General features: G+C 62.1%; 1 protein-coding gene across 2 annotated transcripts; it reads right to left on the bottom strand.

Moving 5' to 3' along the window:
• Nucleotides 1-5,177: 5,177 nt before the first annotated feature.
• GPR132 (G protein-coupled receptor 132) lies at nt 5,178-15,561 on the bottom strand. 2 transcript variants are annotated; one of them, XM_032482840.1, is made up of 3 exons: nt 15,514-15,561; nt 10,788-10,877; nt 5,178-7,442 (listed from the first exon to the last, which is right to left on the bottom strand). In XM_032482840.1, the coding sequence occupies exons 2-3, from the start codon at nt 10,792-10,794 to the stop codon at nt 6,340-6,342; spliced, it is 1,110 nt and encodes a 369-aa protein (XP_032338731.1). In that variant the 5' UTR covers nt 10,795-10,877; nt 15,514-15,561; the 3' UTR covers nt 5,178-6,339. The 2 variants fall into 2 exon arrangements, with proteins under 2 accessions (XP_032338731.1, XP_032338730.1); XM_032482839.1 differs by having other exon boundaries at nt 5,178-8,001; nt 15,514-15,550.
• Nucleotides 15,562-19,374: the final 3,813 nt, after the last annotated feature.

Consider the following 19,374-nt stretch of genomic DNA (forward strand, 5'->3'; position numbering starts at 1 on the left):
GCACAAGAGCTGTGATGGACTGGAGGCAAATGTCATTAGCCCTGAAGAGGCCAAGGAGAGGGATGGGCAGGTGCCGGGCACAAAGGCCCTCCCCTATGTGTCGGCTTCCTGCTCAGATGGCTTTGCCCACAGAGTCTCAGAGTGGCTGCAGCAGCTCCAGACCTTGTACCCAGTCTCATGACAGGTTCCAGGAAATAGAGAGCCTTTCCTCTAAGAGGAAAACTGAAGTCCTGGCCCACCTCTCATGGGCAGAATTGAACACATGCCATTCCAGCGGCACTTGGCTTAGGGCAGAGGTGCTCAAGGTGTGGGCTTGCCCCAGCCACAGGAGCCTCTCCTGGGAACTCGGCATGGATGCAAGTTCTCTGACTCAGAATCTCTGGGGCTGGGTACCATCTGTCTCTGTCTTAAGAGGCCTGTCAGGTGATTCTGATGCAGGCTGAGGTTTGAGGAGCAATCAGAGCCCACCCCGAGCCCAAACCCAGGGGTGAAGGGGCAGGCTGGGCAGGGTGGGCTGGTCACTCCAGGCAGGTCAGGAGTGGTCATGATGGAGGAGGGTGACTGTGTCCTCAGCAGCAGAAACAACAGGTGCCTCTGCTCACCTCAGCTGACAACCTTGGGGTGAGGCTGGGAGGTGGTCCTGGGAGGGCGGAGGGCAGAGCCCACAGGGGACCCTTGGCCACGCTGCCTGCCTGTTGCTTGAAGCCCAGGTCTCTGTCATCGGGGACTGTGGACCCCAGAGTCATGAGTCATGGATACGTGGGGGCTATGGGGGCCGAGGTCTCTCAGCCCACCCTCCTTTGGGCTGTGGTGGTGCCAGACTGTCCCTTCAGGGGCCTTGAGGCGGCAGTCTGGACAAAGGGGGTCTGATGTGTCTTTTTTTTAAACAGCTTTATTGAGATGTGATCGTGTACCGAGGAGCTCACCCTTTTAAAGTGGACAAGCCGGTGTTTTCAGTGTATTTGCACATATGTGCAAATAGCACACAGTCGATGGTAGAACATTTTCATCCCCTGGGAAAGAGCCCCATGCCCTTTGGCTGTCACCCTGGCGTTGTCCCCATCCCCAGGCCCAGGCCCAGGCCACCCCTTACCTACTTGTAGGTTTCCCAATTCCGGCCTTCTCAGAGAAACGCAGTCACACTTTGCTGACCTTCTGTCACCTAGCGCGTTTTTGAGGTTCATCCACAATGTAGCAGGTGTCAGAACGCGACTCCTTTTCGCGGCTGAGTGACAGTGACCGCGTCGTGTGACAGGCCACGTTTGCTTACCCGTCGCCCACGGTTGGACATTCGGCTCCGGGGAGCACTGCTGCTAGGCGCACACGTGGGCTCTCAGCGCGCGTGGGTGGCTCCTAGGACTGGCGCGGCGGGTCACGTGGGACTCCGTGTTGATCGTGATACTGCCAGACTGTTTTCACAGCGGCTGCACCACTTCACATCCCGCCAGCGGTGTAGGAGGGGCCACCCTCTCCACCCCCTCTCCATCCCTTGTTGTCTACGATTCTCGCCATCCTAGGGGGTACGGAGGCCGCAGAGTCCCGAGGGAGGTTTGGGGGGCGGTCCTGCTGTGGGGTGGCTCCGGGGGATGTGGATGTGCACTACATGCCTCCTGGGGGAGCTACGCTGCTGCCCAGCCCGCCTGGGGACAGGGCCACCGCCTGGCCCCGCCGGCCCCCCGCCCTCCCCACCGCGCCCGCTCCCTCCCAGCCCGGCCCGGACACCCACGCTTGCCCCCGCGGTTTTCCCGGATTCGCACGAGGCCAGCCGCAGGGCTGATGTCACTGTCAACCACGGTGTCACTGTCACTTGTCCCCGGGGCGCAGGGCCTCTCGGGCTAGGTTTCGAGGTGGCCCCGCCCAGTTCCCCTCCCTTCGCGCGGGGAAGGGCGCAGCCGGGCCCCGCGCTCGCGGCGGCCTCTCGGGTGGTGCTGCCCCCTGGCGGCCGCGGGCGGGAGACTCATGGCGAGCTCAGCCTCGCCCCGCGCCCTCTAGGGGCCGACGCGGGGAAGACGGGCCTCGGTCGTCAAGGTCCCCGCAGGACCCGGCGGGCTGTCAGGCACAGCCTAAGCGGGGGAAACACGTGATCTCAGTGAATGCCCCCAGCATCCCTGCGGGCGGGCCCTGTGGCCATTCCCAAATTGCAGATGAGGACGCTGAGGCTGGTGTCCTGGGAAGTCCGGGGGGTTCCCGACAGTCTTAGTGACCCCGAGGTGGGAGCGCTCTCTGCCTGGCGTCAGCCCCACCAGCCATCACCAGCGTGCTTTTCTGTGCACACTCACCACTCGGGCGGGCCTGGCGTATGCAGGCCCCTCTCCGCCCCTCCCACGGGGTCGGGGGGCTTTGGGCACAAGGTCCCTCCCTGGGGCTCTGCTGCCCTTCTACCCCACCTCCGGACAACGAGACCCCAGATCCTCAGCCAAGCCGCTGGAAGCCCACCTCCCGGGCCGGTGTGTGCACCTGTGGGCCGCAGCCACTTGCAGGGCCAGGGGGAATTGGGGAGCCGGGGGGGCCTCGCCCTGCCCCAGCTGTGCAGGTGTATTTATCAGGGCTGGGAGTGGGGAGTGTCTGGCTCAACCGTCTGTTAGGTTGTTGATGACTTTTCAAATATTTGGACGTACGTGAGTGCTCAGAATGTCAGGGAGCCCGGGTGGGGCTCCACGGCTGGCACAGTGCCCGCCCACCACACGACCATCTGTCCCTCACTCCGTGACTCAGGGAGCCACCGTAGGGCCCGCTCAGGCCCAGGCCCTGTCCCAGAAGCTGGGAGTGCATCGGTGAACAAATAGCTGGATGTGCCCAGGAGGGTAGGCTGGGCTGCTCGGGGCGGCGGGGCGGCCCCAGAGGGGCCTCAGGGGCCCCCCCTCAATTCCTGCCTCCTCCTTGGGCCCCAGGGCAGTAAGGGTGGGCCTCACTGCACTGGCCTCCCTCCCCACCTCCGGGGAGCGCTCTGGGCTGGGGGTGAAGCAGGAGAAAGGAGGGAACTAGTGAACAGGTGAAGTAGGGGGTGAAGAGGTGGGGGGTGAGGGTGTGGGAGAAGACTGTCTGAGCCACTCTCAGGCCCCGTAACCACACTGCTAACCTGAGAAATTTCCCTCATCAGTGTGACTCAGATGACAGGGGAAAGGTTCGTGGTCAGTGACTGAAGACTCAGTCATAATAAGGCCGTCCGTCGGGGTGGGGCAGGGGGACATGGCCAGGGAGAACCCTAGGCTGGCCCCGCCCACTGCCTCCCCAGCTGCTCCCCAGGGTCTCAGCTCCAGGGCAGGGCGGGCCTCACTCCATCAGGGTCCCCCTCCCACCCCTCCACTAAGCTGAGTGGGGCCGCACACTGAGGATGGCGGATTGGTCTCTAAGTGTGATGCCCGACCTGGCTGGGCCCTGAACACAGAGCTTCTGGTCCCCAGAGCGACTGCCCCTCCAAGTGTCCATCTTCTAATTTCCTGGGGGCCCATGTCATCCCTGCACGCACCCTCCGAGAGCCCTGGGGGCGGAGGCCCTCCGAGGAACACCCCCGGCAAAGTCCCAGCGGCCCCACATCTGAACCAGGTGCTCCTGGGGCCTGAGCCCTGCCCCCTATACTCCCAGCTCCCAGGGATGAGCTGGGGGCTGGGCAGGCCTCGGTGGCAAACCACCCAGGAGGAAAGGGGCTGCTTATTGGTCACACGCTGTCACAAAAGATGAAGCAGGGAGAGTCCCAGCCTGGGTGTGAAGACTGGTCTTGAACTAAGGGAAACCCCTTTGCTGGGGGTGGGGGTGGGGTGCATCCAGAGTCACGTGACACACATGCGCATAAACCAGGTGGTCTCCGAGACAGCGTGAGAGGCCCGAGGGCTGGCCTGGAGGGGGTGTGGGGGTGGTAGACAGGCACCCGGCCCCCAAGGCTGGGCCCCAACCCTGGGCCGGTGCAGACTCCTGCTCCCCTGCGTCTCTCACCTGGGCTCCTCCATTTTCCAGGACTTTTCTCTCGTCCTTCTTGTTGTTTAAAAGCATTAGAGCCTCAGATGTGGCTGGGCCCCCTCTGCTGAGCCCCTTCAAACCGGGCTGGGCTCTTTCAGACCTGGCGCTTCTGGCAGGAAAGGCAGGGCCCCAAGGAAGGGGCAGCTCTGGGGGCGACGGGGCCTCCCCGACACCCACCTCTCCCCGCTGGAGCCTGTCCAGGCCAGACTGCGTGGTCCGCATCCAGGAGTCTGGGGAGACCCAGTGCTTTGGGGGGTCCTAGAGACGGAGCAGTCGTCTCCAGATGGCCAGAGAGGGACCCGAGGCAGGTCTGATGGCAGAGGGGCTGGCTGGCCCAGGAGGGGCCTCTTGGAGGCCTCGGACCTGACTCTGGGGGAGGGGGAAGGAGGGAGCAACTGGGGGACAGTGCACAGCTGACAGGTGCGACTCCTGGAGGCAGGTGTGGAGGGCTTGGGTGGTGACCATGCCTCCCCGCGTTTGTCATGGCACGGCGGGGTGGGCGGCGACAGGCGCAGAGCGAGTCGGGGTGAGTGGCGAGTGTGGGGCCGTTCCTGCCCGGGGACCACGCAGCGCGGTTCTGGCTCCTTCTTGCCATTTGCAGTGGGTGGGCTTGGCCCCCGAAGGGCACCTCTGCCTCCGACCCCATGGCCCCTGTGGACAGGACCTTATTTCGAAGTATGGGTGTCGCTCCCTATTTGCAGGCATCACAAGTAAGGATCAGCTGACGGGATCGTCCCAGATTATCCAGGTGAGCCCTGAATCCAGGGAGCCAGAGGGGAGACGGAGGAGGAGGCCGCACGAGACGGGGTGGGCCTGGGAGTGACGCGGCCACGAGCCCAGGGCGGCCAAGGCTGGCGCAACACCCGGGCTGAGAGTGAGGCCAGGCGCCGCCTCCCCCGGAGCCTCAGGAGGGACCGCCCTGCCCACAGCCTGCTCTCAGGCTCCCGGCCCCAGACGGGGAGAACACCGTGTCTGCTCTAAGCCGCTCGGCTTGCGGTAGTGACAGCGGCCCAGGAAGCGAACAGGCCCTATCTCACTGTGGAAACGTCCTGCGATCCCAGCCTTGACCCGCCGGCTGCTCCTGGGGCCCCTGCCCGTCACTTGGCGAGCCCACCGCACGGCCCCTCACGGGCTTGGCCTCCAGGAAAGCCCTGGAGGGGACACCTGCCTGCATAGGCGCGATGACAGTTTTCTACTTAAAAAGGAAGTTGGCACCCACGGTTGTTTCATATTTTTATTTCTAAACGTGTTTTCTAAACCGCGTATCTTCTCAGTCTCTCCCGTGAAGAAGGCCACTCTGCGGCTGCCCAGGGAGCCGAGAGCCCCGGTCCATCCAGGCGGTTCCGGGCCGCTGTGCTGCGGGCACGGGGGGCGTGCCTGAGGCAGAGCTAGTGGGTCAGCCCCCACCTGACCCGACCCCACCACTAAGGGCAGGGTCGCTGGCCCTGTCACAGATGGGGAAACCGAGGCGGCCGTGCGACCTGGCCCGATGGGGCTGGTTGGGGCAGGACCCGGATCTCACTCAGCTGTGCAGGTTCCCGGGAGCCCACTGTCTCCCCGAGCACCCAGTTCTGTGCTCCGTCCGTGCTCCATCGGTGCCTTGGTGAGGGGCTGGACTGGCCCGAACCTGCAACCAGCTTCTCCCCGGACAACCAAGCCGGGAAGCCTTGATGAGAAGAAATCGCAGCCATTCTCCAAGCCCGGTGGCAACACATCACCCTTCCTGGGGTGCACAGCGGACACCTGGCTGATGGTGTCCCTGACAGGGTACCTGGGCTCCCTGCAGGACGCGTGGGCTGCACCCGCCCCGCAGCTCCCCTGAGCGTCTGCAGCCCAGTGCAGCATCAGCCGCAGCCGAGGGCCCTCGGGGCTGGGCTCCTGGCCCCTGGTGACCAGGCCTGCCTGCACGAAGGTTCTGAGGCAGAAGCACAGAGGCCCCGCCATCTCCCTTCCAAGCCATTCAGGCGACGCCTGCAGAAAAGCACAGACAATAAAGTCATCACTTGGGGGCTGACAGGCACCTCCCTGTGCACGGCTGGGCCAGCTGCCAGCAGCCCCAGACAGGCACACGGCCACTGCCAGCGGCCCTGCTGTTTGCTAATAGCCGAGAGCCGGCCAGAGCACGCCCTCCTGCCTGCCGCGCGCTCTCCCGCAGCCTGGAAGGCGCCCTCACTCTGGCGTGCCGCCACCTTCCTCATGGGGTTTCTGTACCCAGTGGGGACGCCTGGGAGACCGGGACCCCCAAGGGGCAGGCTCCAAGCATGAGAAATTGGTGGTGTGTCATCTGGACGGGGCTCCACAGCTGGCGCCGTGGACACTGGCTGGCGGGCTCAGTGGCAGAGAAGTCATGGTGCCGGTGTCCTGCCCTGCGGCAGGCTGAGCTCAGCACGTGTCCTCGGTCAGCCTCTCCAGGGCACCCAGCCGTGGCCCGGGCACGTGGACAGGCCCGGGGAGTGTGCAGCCATCTGTGAGTGGCGTGGGCAGCTGCACCTCCTCCGAGTCCTTGGAACACGTGAGCTTGGTGACGTCCGCCTTTGTGGATAACTTTTTCCACTCCTTATGGATTCTGCACAATTCTTGGCGCGAAAGTCCCGTGGCCAGCATGTAGATGATGGGGTCGGCCACGCTGTTGACCGTGGCCAGGCCCAGGAACACCATGGAGGTGGTGTACAGTCTGGCTTCGAAGGCGCACACAGATTTGGCATCTCCCCTGTAGTAGGAGAAGGCGACAGCTTTGGCCAGGAGCACCAGGTGATAGGGAGCGAAGCAGAACAGGAAGATGGCCACGACCGCGATGGCCAGCTGCTTCACCTTGGCCTTCTGGGTGGCGCTCAGGCCAGTGCTCAGCTTGGTGCTCCGGAAGATACGCTGGTTGGTGAAGGCGATGATGGACATGGGGGCGGCAAAGCCTGCCGTGAACCTCGCGTAGTAGTACACTGCCACCCTGCGGTTCATTGGCAGCGTCTCGAAGCAGGTGTCATTGTCCTCCATTTGAAACACCGGGTAATGGACGAGCCCGACAAGGATGAAGATGGAGGCTGAGACCAGCACGGCGGTCTTCTGGTGGCGGCGGCCCCGGCTCTCCAGCGCATACACCACTGCTACGAAGCGGTCGCAGGAGACACAGCACAGGAAGAGGATGCTGACGTAGAGGTTGCAGAAGAAGATGTAGGCGGTCACCTTGCAGGCCCAGGGGCCCAGGGTCCAGCGGTGCTGCCTCTGGACGTAGATGACCCAGAGCGGCAGGGTGCCGATGTAGAGCAGCTCGCAGAGCGCCAGGCAGAAGAGGTAGACGGCCAGCACGTTGCCCTGCAGCGCCTGCAGCAGTGTCAGCCACGCCGTCAGGCAGTTGGCCGGGAGACCCAGCGTGCACACGGCGCTGTACACCGCCACCAGGAACACCCTGCTCTCCTCGAAGGACATGGTGCAGTTTGGCGGGGGCGCGCCAGTCCACAGGGCAGGGCTGGTTGCTGACGTGCCGTTTCCTGTGGGACAGAGACAAGCCTGAGGGCGGGTGTCCCTGGAACCGCCTGGAAGAGACTTGGCGGCGCTCAGGAAGGCAAGAGGGCTCATGGCCGCCCCAGACAGGACACACCGGGGGCTGAACGGTTTCCAGCGGGTGCTGTTGTTGAGCCGGGGTTGGGGGGGGGGCTAGGCTGGTTTCTTTGCTTGTCTGTTCCTTGGTGGAGGTGCTGGGGATTGAACTGGGACCTTGTGCATGCTAAGTACATGCTCCACTGCTGAGCTGTACCCTCCCCCAAACGTCCCCTTTCTATAAGGACACAGTCATAGGGGGTCAGGGCCACCCAAATGACCCCATTTTAACTTGGTGGCCTCTGTAAAGGCCCCACCTCCAAGTGCAGTCACCTTCTGAGGGCCTGGGGGTTTGGGCTTCAGCGTGTCTTTTTGGGGGGAGCACGATTCACCCCATCACAGAGGCGAACAGAGAGTCAACTCTCTTCTCCAGCACACAAACAACACTTGGAAATATGACCTCCATGAGCGGCAAAGATGCGGTCTGCATTCTGTCCACAGGGCCGGCGGCTTGGAGACCAGTGATCGAAGGGTCACATTAAGAAACCCATTTGGAGGAGGGAGGGTATTAAAAAACAGACAGATAAATAAATAAATAAACCTAATTACCCCCCCCCAAAAACCCCAAATCAAAAAATATGATGTAGCAATTTATTTTTTTTAAAAAAAGGGGACATTTACACACAGGGCACACACAGAAGAAGACAGCGCCAGGCCAGGGAGCCATGGGCTGCAGGCAGCGGGCCTCCGAGGAGCCAGCCCCGCCCGCGCCTGGCCCGGGCCTCAGCCCCCGGCGCGCGCGAGGCTGAGTGTGGGGTCTCACCCCCGGCCCGAGCGCCTCTGCCGCAGCAGCCCGAGCAAACAGCACGTCTTCCCTCGGCTTGACTGAGTTTGCTTCTCGCTCTGTTTTCCTCTCCTGCTGGTTTGGAGGTCACTGAGGCTATTTTCAGTCTTTCTGAGAGAGCCCTAGACAGTCTCGTGTTTGTGTGTGTGTGTGTGTGTGTGTGTGTGTGTGTGTCTAAATGTCTGGAGTTACGCAGAGCCGCCACCCTCCTGAACGGGCAGGAACCCTGGGGCACTGTCACTCCGAAGCCGCGTGTCTGGCGCGTGTGCGGCTCTGTCCGGTTACCTCAGGGCCGGTCCTCTGTCTGTTTAACCCTGCACGTCGGCTGGTGCTGGTGCTGCCCGCGGTGGTTGGTGGCCGTGACCTCGCACCACCTGTCCCTGCTCCCAGCGGCCGTGAGTTGGCCACAGGGCTCCCTTCCTTCACTCCTGCCTTCCTGAGGTCGCGCCCTCCTTCCCCCGGGGCACCCTTTACAAACCCTGTGAGTAGAGCCTGCCCTCAGCTCCGGTTCACCCGAAATGCACCTTCACCCCAATTCTGGAGGGGTTTCCTGAGGACGACGAAGCCCCGCCCCGCTGGAGCCCGTCTTCTGGCTCCGGGTGCTGCGGGGCGGCCGCTTGCCGTCCAGCCGCCGCGCCCTCCGGCCCCACCTGGCGCCTGTGGCGCCGCTCCCTTGTTCTCCCCAGGGTTTAAATTCTAGTGAAATAGCCACAGTGTGAAAGCTGCCACCTTAACCGTCCTGAGCGCGCAGTTCAGTGGTGTTAAGCACAGCCCCAGGGCTGCACAGCCGCTGCCACCACCCACCTCCAGGACCCTCTCCTCGCCCCTAAGGGAAGCCCTGTCCCCTGAACGGGGACACTCGCTCCCCACGCCCTCCCCTTCCCCCTGGCCCCCGCGTGAGGGGTCATAAAGAACGGGTCCTTCTCAGCATCGTGTCCTCAGGACGCTTCCCCGTGCCGGCCCGTGTCCGGACGCCCTTCCTACCTAAGGCTGAGCGGTACCCTGGCATGTGGACGGGCCATGCTAGGTTTACCCAGTCGCCTGCCCGTGGCCACTGGGCGGCTTCCACACTTTGGCTGCTGTGAACGTGAGTGTGCAAATACCTCCTCGAGACCCATTTTCACCTCTTTTGTGTGCGGCTCGGAGTGGGATCGCTGGAGCACACGGTGAGTCTCTTTTTAAACTTTCCTTTGAGGGGGAGGTATTTAGGTCGGTTGGTTTGTTTTCCGCGGAGGCACCGAGGATTAAACCCAGGGCCTCGTGCATGCTGAGCACGCGCTCTACCGCTGAGCGATATCCCCACCTTTTTTTTTTTTTTTAAGCTTTTGAGGAACCTCCATACTGTCCTCCCTGGCACATGGTCCCTTTTACGTTCCCACCAACAGTGCACGAGGGCTCCCGTTTGTTCACGTCCTCACCGGCACTTGGTATTTTGGTTTTGGCAGTGGCCATCCCAGTGGGTGTGAGGGGTCACTTCTCTGGGCCCCCCCCCACTGCCCTAACACCCTGGGACTGGAGCTCCATTCTCCATGTGGACGGAGGTGTGACCGAGTGCCCCGATCCAGTGGTCGGTTCTCTGTGCCAGAGCTGGGCTCCGCCCAGCAGAGGGGTTGAGAGGCCGGGGGAGCCCCGGGCCACGGAGGGCGGTCCTCTGGTGGGAGAGAGGTGACATCCTGCCTTTGCACGGGCGGTCCCCTCCTGGACGGCTCTTCCCCTCTGGACACACGAGTCCTCCACAGTGCCTGCCACTCTCCCTGGTCCCCAGCATTGCCCTGTCTCCATCCCATCCCTCTCGATGGTCACACACCCCTGGGGGCAGAGTGTAAGGGGACCTAAACCCAGGTAGAGGCCCTCGTGAGGCCTGTGGGCTCCCAGCCGTCAGAGAGGCTCTGGTTCTCTCCCTGCTCCCCTTCACCCCCTCCAGCACCGCCCCCACCTCACAGCGCACCTACTGGACTCTGAGTGTGGCTCCGTCACAGGCCGCCTGCTCGGGGCCGCACGGCCACACCAAGCCTCCAGTCTCCACCTCTCCAAGCCCCCTGGTGACCAGCCCTGGGCACACAGGTGAGAGCCCCTGCACCCACCAACAGTGCACACAGAGGACCCTGATTCCTGGGGAAAGAGCCCCTGAGTGGGGATGGATGAGTCCCCAGAGAAGGGGAGAGTCTCTGCAGGGTATCTGGGCCTTGGCAGACAGAGCCTGGGACTGCCCCTCAGCCCTGCTGCTGGTGTTCGCTAGCACTTCAAGAGAATAAAGAAATGGGAGCTGCCTGCGTCTTGGCAGAGGGCCTCCAGCTTTGCTGTTTCCGAGTTTATTTTGATAAATCTAGTTTTGCATGTGAACTTCTGCATTAATTGCCCCTGTTACGAGACAAAGTGCATTGTAGCAAAACTCTCACCGGCTCCCTGCTGAGTGTTTGAAGTCAAAGGAGACATGGGGGGTGGGTCTCACCTGGCATGTTTTCCAGCTCAGTCTCAGGGCGGCGCTGCAGTACACGTCACATGCCTGTTGAGAGGTTTACTCCAGGAGTTTTAAAGTGACCTAGAGAAAGAGTAGGTTGAAATTGCTTTAGGGAAATCAGATTAAATTACAAATTAAGTCATTTGACGAATGGTTAGTTAAAATTTGCTACATGCCAAGTCTTGTATTTATCCTGTGGGATACAACAGCAGATCCTTGATATGTAAAGAGCTCCTACAAACCAACAAAAATAGAAGGGTCAAAGCCAATCAGCAGATCATTTGCAGAAGAAGTAAAAATAGCTCCTAAAAATTCAAAAAATGCTCAACTCCGCTTATGTAGTTAAAGAAACAGAAACATTCATATAGTAGTCTTTTTCTCGCCTATCAGGTTGGCAAAAATGAAGAACTTTAATTCTTAGTGTTGGTGAGACAATGGAGACGTGGGTACTTTTTACTGTGTTCATGGGAGCACAAACTGGCACAAATGTTTTGGAGCACAATTTTGCACCATGGCTTAAAAAATCTTCAACATGCTTAACTTTGGATCTGGTAAAATCCTTTCTAGGAGTTCTTCTTGGTGAAGTAATTATCTGAGATCCAAAGTGCATAGACATCACCCCTGTGAAAGGGACCAGGACCCCGGGACAGTGACCACGGCGGCCTCAGTGCACAGAGGTAGGCAGGCACAGCGGGTGCTGGCAGGCGGGGGGTGGAATTCCAGGCACCCTGTCTCTCAGCTGCCCTCTCTAACCAGAGGTGCCCCTGAGGTAAGCTCCGTTCTACCAGCCAGATAGGGTCCGGGGGAGGCAAGCGCTCTTAACTTTTTCCTCAGGGAACTGGGCTAGAGAGGTGTCACCACCTGTGCCCCAGCCCCCACCCCAAGCCACCTGCCAGCTGGAGACCCCACCCCGCGGGGAGCCAGCACCGCAGCCACCCCGCCCCGCCCCCCGCCCCGCCCCCGGCGGCGGCTGCGCTGCGGGTAGATTCCCCTCAGGCCCTCCTTTGGCAAGTGCACTTTAGCAGCCGGAAATACCAGATGTTTACCTGAAACTACAGAGAGTTCACTGAAACTTAGAATTTGTAAGTAAGACCTCAGAACGAGAGGCGAAGATAAGATGCTGAGGCAAGAAAGAATCAAGAAACGGTATCTCCCAAGCCTTTTGAAAACTTTTGAAACTGACATAGCCTGACTGCCAGCAGGGGTGGGCCTGGAGGGTCACTGGGACCCCCCGCCCACCCTTGCCCCCGGGACTCATCCAGCACCCGCTGCAAGGTGGGGAGGGGTCCAATCCTGCGGATACTCTGGCTGAGGTCTACACCTGGCCTGGGAGGACCCTGCATGGAACTCTGCCTTCCAACGAGATGGTCCAAGGCCCTGAGGGCTGTCACCTGGGGGGGGCCGTCAGCTCCGGGGGTGAGGGAGGGATAAGCCTGAGGAAGGGGGCGTCCAGAGGGTCTCCAACCGTGAGGGTGGCCCACATGAGCTGTGAGGACACCAGCCCAGCTGGGAGCAGTCCAGAGGCCCCGAGCCCCAGGAGCGGGGGGCGGGCACCACCGGCCTCACCCTGGGCCCGACCCCTTCCCCAGAACTGTGACTCTGGAAAGCTGGAGGACAGCCCCTTCCCCAGGGGCTGCGTGGCACCCTCCTCCCTGATGAAGCTGGGAGCAGAGCGGGGCTCATGTTTCTAGAAGCCACTTCTGCAAAAGCGGGAGGAAGTGGCCCAACCGACAGTGTGCATCCCTCGGGCTGAGGCCCGTGGGCAGAGCAGCGGTGGGCGAAGCAGACCCCGGGGCCTGCACTTTGTCCGTCCGAGGGCACTGGCTGGCCCTCTGCTTGCCCCCCTGCCCCGTGCAGCCAGTGCAGAACAAAGCTTGATGTACAGATCCGGGGCCACGTCCCTGACCATCAGGCGCCAACAGTCCGCCTGGATGGATGAGATGGGGGCTGGAAGGGACCACATCGAAGAAACAGCGGCCCCGGCACAAGGCCCAGGCCGGAGCAGCCAGGTGGTGGGACGGCCCGGGCGAGGGGAGCGTGTCCCCACACCCAGTGCGCAGTCTTCGCCACCCCTCTCGCCCCTCCCCCATGCCGACAGGGCTGGGCACCTACCCCTCCACCCACTCCCCGGCCCAGCCCCCGGCCTCCGGGCCGTCTGCTCCCCAGAGCTCATCCTGTCTTCGGGCTTTGTCCCGGCCGGTCCTGCCCGATGGAAGCACGGCTGCAGGTCTCAGCCCCAGGCCCACTCCCAGGGTCTTCGTGGCTCCAGTGACACGGACACTTCCGGCTTGCTCCCCTGTCCTTGCTCCCTGTGTGTCCTCCTGACCCATAAGCTGAGCAACCCAGCGTCAGTGGGTCTTGTGTCGTCCTTGGTTGACAGCTGGGACACCTGGCAGCCGCGCCCTAGGTGTGGAGCAGGAGCCTGGCCGGGGTAGCAGCGGACTGTCCCCTCTCGGCGTCCGCCCTGCACCAGCCCCAGAGCGCCCAGAGCCCATCCCCGCTGGCAGCTGGGGCTCTTGCCGGCCCAGGTCCAGTGGGCCTGGGGCCTGGTCCTCTCTGCCTGCCTGCACACAGTAACCTGCTTTTCCTCGCCTGCCCCACGTCCCCACCTGCCTTTGGGCAGTCTCAGCTCTGGGGCAGGTGGAGGGACAGACCCCACACGAGGCCTCGGGGAGGACAGCCCGCCACGCCCACAGCGCCAGCCTGGGCCTGGTGGGCTTGGGGTCTCTGTCCCTGACCTGGGCTCTGGGGCAGGCACAGGCCGTGGAACGAAGCCTGAAGCCCCTTCCCTCCCCGGGCCTGGGCTCCGGCAGCCCCAGCCCTAGCCCCTGCCAGCCCTGGGCCCCACCCTGGTGCCTCCACGAGCCCTAAGGCCTTCAACCCAAACCTTCCTCCCTGCGGGGCCAACCCTGCCCCCTCAGCAGCTTCCAGGTGCCGCCCCGCCCCCGCCCCCATACGCTCACCTGCGGCCTGTCTGCTGGTTACTTTTAATGAAGGAAGATTCACCCGCAGAGGTCTGGGGGCGTCACTCTGGCTTACACAGGGGACAACTTGAAATTGATGCTAGAACAGCCTGTGTGTGGCCTAAACATACCTTGTCCATCTGCTTTAATTATTAAAGAAAAGGGCGCACTGACCAGAAGCAGAGAACGTCCGAGCGGAAGCGCCTCCCGCCCTGGGACGCCCGCGCGGGCCCTCCTTCTGTGACGACCCCCTCCCGGGGGCTGGGCCGGGCTGACTCCCTGTGTCCTGCTGGTCTGGTTTTATCAACATCTTGTGGGAATGTATCCCTGACTTCTTTAATGTTCGTGTTCTGACAAGATACAAAACTGTGCTGGAAACCCTGCGTCTCCAGAGCAGGTCCCGTCATCTGAGAGCTGTCTCCTGGGCTCTAGTCCCCAGTTTGGCTCAAATAAAACTCTTCTCTTCCTACTAGAGATTGTTCATGGATTATTTCCACTGACCCTTTCAATCCATTGTTATGTAAATAAGCCCGTTTTGCGGACAGGAGCTGCGGTGGACACTCACAGGACGGGGTGGAGTGACCTGGCCCCCAGTGCTCTCCCCAGGTGCTCCAGGCCCTGCGTCTGCCGCGAGTCCCTCCCGGCATTTAAAACACACTGCAGCCGTTTCACCGTGGGCCGCTGCAAACGGGCACAGAAGCGCAGCAGAGAAGCCTGTCCAGCACGTGCCCTCCTGGCTTCCCTTGCAGGTTCTGAGGAGCGGCTCCCCAGGACGCCCGGAATCCGGCTCCCGTCTGGTGGGTTTGCTGTAACGTCTTTCACCGTTTCACCACGGCCGGCCTTTGGGGCTCTTTCCAATCTCTCGCTCCCGCCTCCTCACACCCAGACCTCGGGCCTCACTTCTGTCCTTGTGCATCGGTTAGACTTTGGGGAGGGAACTGCTGAGTTCCTACCTATGCTCTGAGGCAGCTGGACTGGGGCCTCTGACCCACCCTCACTCCTCCCACCACCGGTTAAAACGCACCTGCATTTCCTTGAGTGCTAATGAGGTTGAACTCCCTCCCCAAACACACATCTGCTGTCCCACCTCTGTCCTCCCCGCTCCGCCTGGCGGGTCCTCTGACATCACTTGTCACCGTCCAGGCAGAGGGACGCCCGGAAGAACCACCCTTCCCGCTGCCCATCCTCCGTGGCCAGCCCCTGCCCGCCGCTCTCCGCGGACACTGATGGGACACTCCACTGTGCCCCAGGACCGTGCCCTGTGACCGGGCTGGTCGCCCACCCCTCAGAGACCCCGCTGTCCTGCTGGCTTGACTCCTGCCCACGTGACCGGGCCCAGGCAGCCCCTGGAGGCCAGGGTGAGAGGCCCTTTACGCCCGACCCCGCCAGACGCCTGCGATTCAGCAGCAAGCACGTGGCACCAGCCCGGGAAGCTCGGAGTGCCTGGACCAGGGCGAGGAGACGGTCCCTGGACAAGCCAGCCCCTAGCTCCTGCCTCCCGCCCCAGCCAGCCGTCTGGTGGGGACCGTGCTGGAGGAAATCTCAGGGCGGGCAGAGACGCCAAAGCTACAACAGAGGGCTGCCCCTCCCCCAGTTCCCCCCCCCCACCACGTTTGTGGTCAGTGGTGCCCTGGGTCTCTCTGGGTGAAGGATCCCAGGTTAATACCCCCCACCTTTACACCAACGAATCACCTCTGCTCTCAGGACCCATCCCCCGGCCCTGACTGCTCCCAGCACGTGGGCCCTGGACTCACTCTGAGCTCATCCTGACAGCCGGCCTCACACTCTCTGTAGACGCAGCTGAGAGCTTTCAGGAAGTAGCCAGGGTCCAAGTGTGTTCTCTCTGAAACTCCCCTAACCGCAAACAGAGCGAGACCTGGGGTTGGCCAACCCGGCTCGGTTGTCATCCTGCTGGTGGTGAGACAGCGGCCTCACCACTTTCATGGGGGGCAGATGGCAGAAAGCGGGGCCCATCCCATTTCTCCCCATGGTTCTGACGACACCCAGACCTGCGTTCGCTCTGGGCCTTCCTAGGCGGCTTGGACCTGGGACCAGCTCACACAAGCTACTGGCGCCTGGGGTCCCCAGACAAATGGGGCTGGACACAGAGGCTGGTGTGGCCCCTCGCAGGCGAGGCAGGCACAGAGCAGAGCAGCCTCCAAGAGCCTGGCCCTCCCAGGGACACCCATGGGACTGCAGCACAGAACAGCCCGCCACGGCCCCAGGACAGCGCCTGCCCCCAGCACCCAGCCATTTCACATGGAGCCCAGCCTCCTTTCCGTCTGGGGGTGGTGCCCCGTGGGGGGAAAGGCCCAACACACCCACCCTTGGCGCTGTCTCTGAGTCCCCAGAGCCAACGCCAGCCAGGCCAGGTGGCTCTGTGGGTGGGTTTCCACATGAAGGGCCACGTAGGGTCCCCTGGGACACAGTGTCCATGCTGGCTAGTGGGGCTGTGTCTCCTTCTCTCTCTCTGGCTTGCAAGACCCCAGACAAAAGTTCATGGCCAGTGTCCTCAGAAGATGCTGGGGGGTTGCATGTGACCCACGGCCTTGCCTGCCCACCTTGGGCCCAACAGGCTGGTTCTGGGTTCCGGGGTTTGGCAGAGCACTGTGGGCCCTCCGTGTGTCCACCACGGAGGTCCTGGCTTTTCAGCCCAGGGCAAGGCTAGACCCCCTGACATCTGGGGGCCATCTGTGCCCAGCACCACAGCAGGGGAAGTAGGCGCCTGGTGCGTCCACGGCTAGGGGAGCCCGGGGTGGGCGGGCCCCACTCTGCACTGTCCATCAGGACATGGGGTGTGACCCAGGGCTCCCTCTGGGCTCCACCCTACACAGCAATTTCTCAGTGTGGAGGGGGCTCGGAGCACCTAGAGTGCCATGTGGTGAGAGGGCCTGTGCACAGGGCTCCCCTCAGCCTTCCTGAGACACCTGCCCAGGGCCTGAGGCATCCAGCACAGGCCACTGCCAAGGGCAGCGCAGCCTCCCAGGGCTCAGGAGCAGGGCAGCCCCTCCCAAATGAGCCATAGCAGGTGGAGCCGAGGCTCTGAGGGGGCAGGGCAGCTTCGGGGTCCAAGAGAGTGGGGTCCTCGGCAGGGGCCAGGCCATGTTGGCCAGCAGGCCAGGCACCCCAGAGATAGCGAGGGATGGCTGTCACTCCATCGGTGGCACCCCCTGGACCTGCTCCCTCTGAACCCCCGCTGAGGGGTCTGCGCTTTCCCGGGCTCCCCCACACCCAGCTGACGGGCTCCGGCGTGGAGCAGGGGCCGCTGTCACCCTCTGCGCACTGGCTGTTGGGTCAGGGATGGCAGCGGACTTGACTTAGGTCAGCTGAATCCACTCCCCAGGCTCTCAAGGGGGTCTAGGAGGGTAACTGTGCCCACCGCAGCCCCTGCCCACGCACAGTTCCTGACCAGCAAGGCAGGTGTGAGGGAAGACATCTGGGAGGGGCTGGGTGCGTTCCCTGAAGGCTGAGTGTCTTCCAGGCAGGAGGAAGGGGACTCTGTGGCCCCCTCTGACAATGCACCCAGGGGACGCTTTCCCCAAGAAGTTCAGTGGTCCTGACTTCCGCCAGGTTCCTGTGAAACCCGGAAGGGTTTCCTCATTTATCTCGTCTGCAGTATCATTTTCATCATCTCGGGGAAATTATCCACCATGCTAAGTAGGTCATGTGGTCACAGATTCCAGCCTGAGAAGATGCACGAGAGGGGCAGTGGGCATGCTCTCGGGCACCTGCCCGGCCAACGTGCTCACCTGGGCAGCAGGTGTCCGCCCTCCCCACGGCTCCCGGGGAAGAGGAGGGCCGTCACCCAGCCCGAATCCCCCGCTCGGTTCAACGAGCGGGAAGACGTCCTCAGGCGGGCTTCACGGGAACCGCCGGGCCACGCTGGGTGCCGCCCCGTGACTCGCACGCAGGGGCTTCCGTGTCCACCTCCAAAGCCGAGAGCGTGCCCTGCATGCCCCAGAGCCACCCCTCCCCCGCCACCTGACAGCCAGCCCAGCGCCTGCCACCCGGCTCGTCCCCAGGTGGTTTCAAACCGGGTCCCAAGCAAGGACGGAACACTGCAGTGGACGTCACGTCTCTGGGTTTCCCTCCCTGGGAAGCAAGCCCCCACCCCCGGAACCCACCACATTTACATTTTGAAGTGACCTGGCTGGTTGCCTCATAAAAGTCAAGATTTGCTTGATTGGATCCTCCCAACCTCATGTAACCTGTTCCTCCATCACCTGCGGTTCCCCGTAACCAGGAAGTGATCCCAAAGCCCTGACAGGTCATAACAGCACAGCAGGCAGCTCACGGTGACAAGGCCTCTCCTCCGAAAGTGCAAGTCACAGGTGGACTCAGTCCCGCACCCCGGCCCCTGGTCCCGGGGCCACACCTTCCACCTCCTATCCGGGGGCGGCCACTGTGCTTTGTCTGCTGAGTGGTGACTTTCCAGTAAAGTGATGTTTCCACCTGTGTCCCCAGGCAGGCCAGGTCACCTCTGGCGGCAGCGAGGGCCTTAGATTCATTCTTTCTCTCCCCAAGTGTCATTAAGGACTCAGAGACTTTTATTGTGGTAAATTACACCTGTATAAAATTTGCCATTTTAACCATTTTTAAGTGCACAGCTCAGTGACAGTAAGTACACCCACACTGTGTGACCATTACCACCACCCACCTCCAGAACTTTTTCCTCTCCCCAAACTGAAACTCTGTCCCCATTAAACACCGACTCCCCCTCCCTCCCCAGGCCTTGGCGCCACCCCCACCCCCCGGTGTCTGTGAAACTGCACCAGGAACCCCGTGTGGGCCCCTCCCTCCAGGCCTTGGCGCCCACCCCCCCCCCGTGTCTATGAAACTGCTCCAGGAACCCCGTGTGAGCAGAACAGTACACTATGCCCTTTTGTGACTGTCTTGTCTCGCTCAGCGCAGCGTCCTCCAGGCCCACCCAGGTCGGCGCAGGTGTCAGGACTTCACTCCTCCTTACGGCGGAGTCATACTCCGTCGTGTGGGTGGGCCACATCTTCACCCACTCACCCATCGATGGCCACCTGGGCTGCTCCCTGCTTTGGCTGCTGTGAACACCCGTGAGCAGGACCCGAGGACGTTCTCATCTCTGATGCGCTTCCGACAACCACAATCATGACTGCTGAGGCCACTCAAATTGTCCCGGGTTTGACAAAGCGTTTCCCCACCTCTGTGGGGATGATTATATGGCCCACCTCTTTAGATTTGTTTTTTTGGGGAGGGGCAATTAGGTTTATTCATTTATTTATTTTAATGGCAGGGCCAGGGATTGAACCCAGGAACTTGTGTGTGCTAAGCACGCGCTCTACCCAAGCTCTACCCTCCCCACTAGATTTGTCATTACAGTAATTTCCGCCCATCGATCTCCAAACACCATGTGCCTGGAGAGAGCCCTGCTTTGTCGCACGCGTGTGTCAGTCTGCTCCCACGATGCCAAGTGCCATTGCCTTGCAATGATGGTTTTTCCGCCTCCAGTAAGTCTTCCAAGCTTTCCTGACTGCCAGCCTCTGCCCTTCTCCCAGGGAGCAGGCTCCAGCCCCGCCTCCCCCACCTTGGGGCCTTAGTGATGCTGACTCAGGGCTAGGGGAGGGGACGGGGCCTCTGGTGGT

This window comes from Camelus ferus, chromosome 6 (assembly GCF_009834535.1).
Source record: "Camelus ferus isolate YT-003-E chromosome 6, BCGSAC_Cfer_1.0, whole genome shotgun sequence".
Lineage (NCBI taxonomy): Eukaryota > Metazoa > Chordata > Mammalia > Artiodactyla > Camelidae > Camelus > Camelus ferus.

Bases quoted from the DNA above. Each gene is read 5' to 3' on its own strand.
- GPR132 (XM_032482839.1), bottom strand. From the start codon at position 7,530: ATGAGCCCTCTTGCCTTCCTGAGCGCCGCCAAGTCTCTTCCAGGCGGT.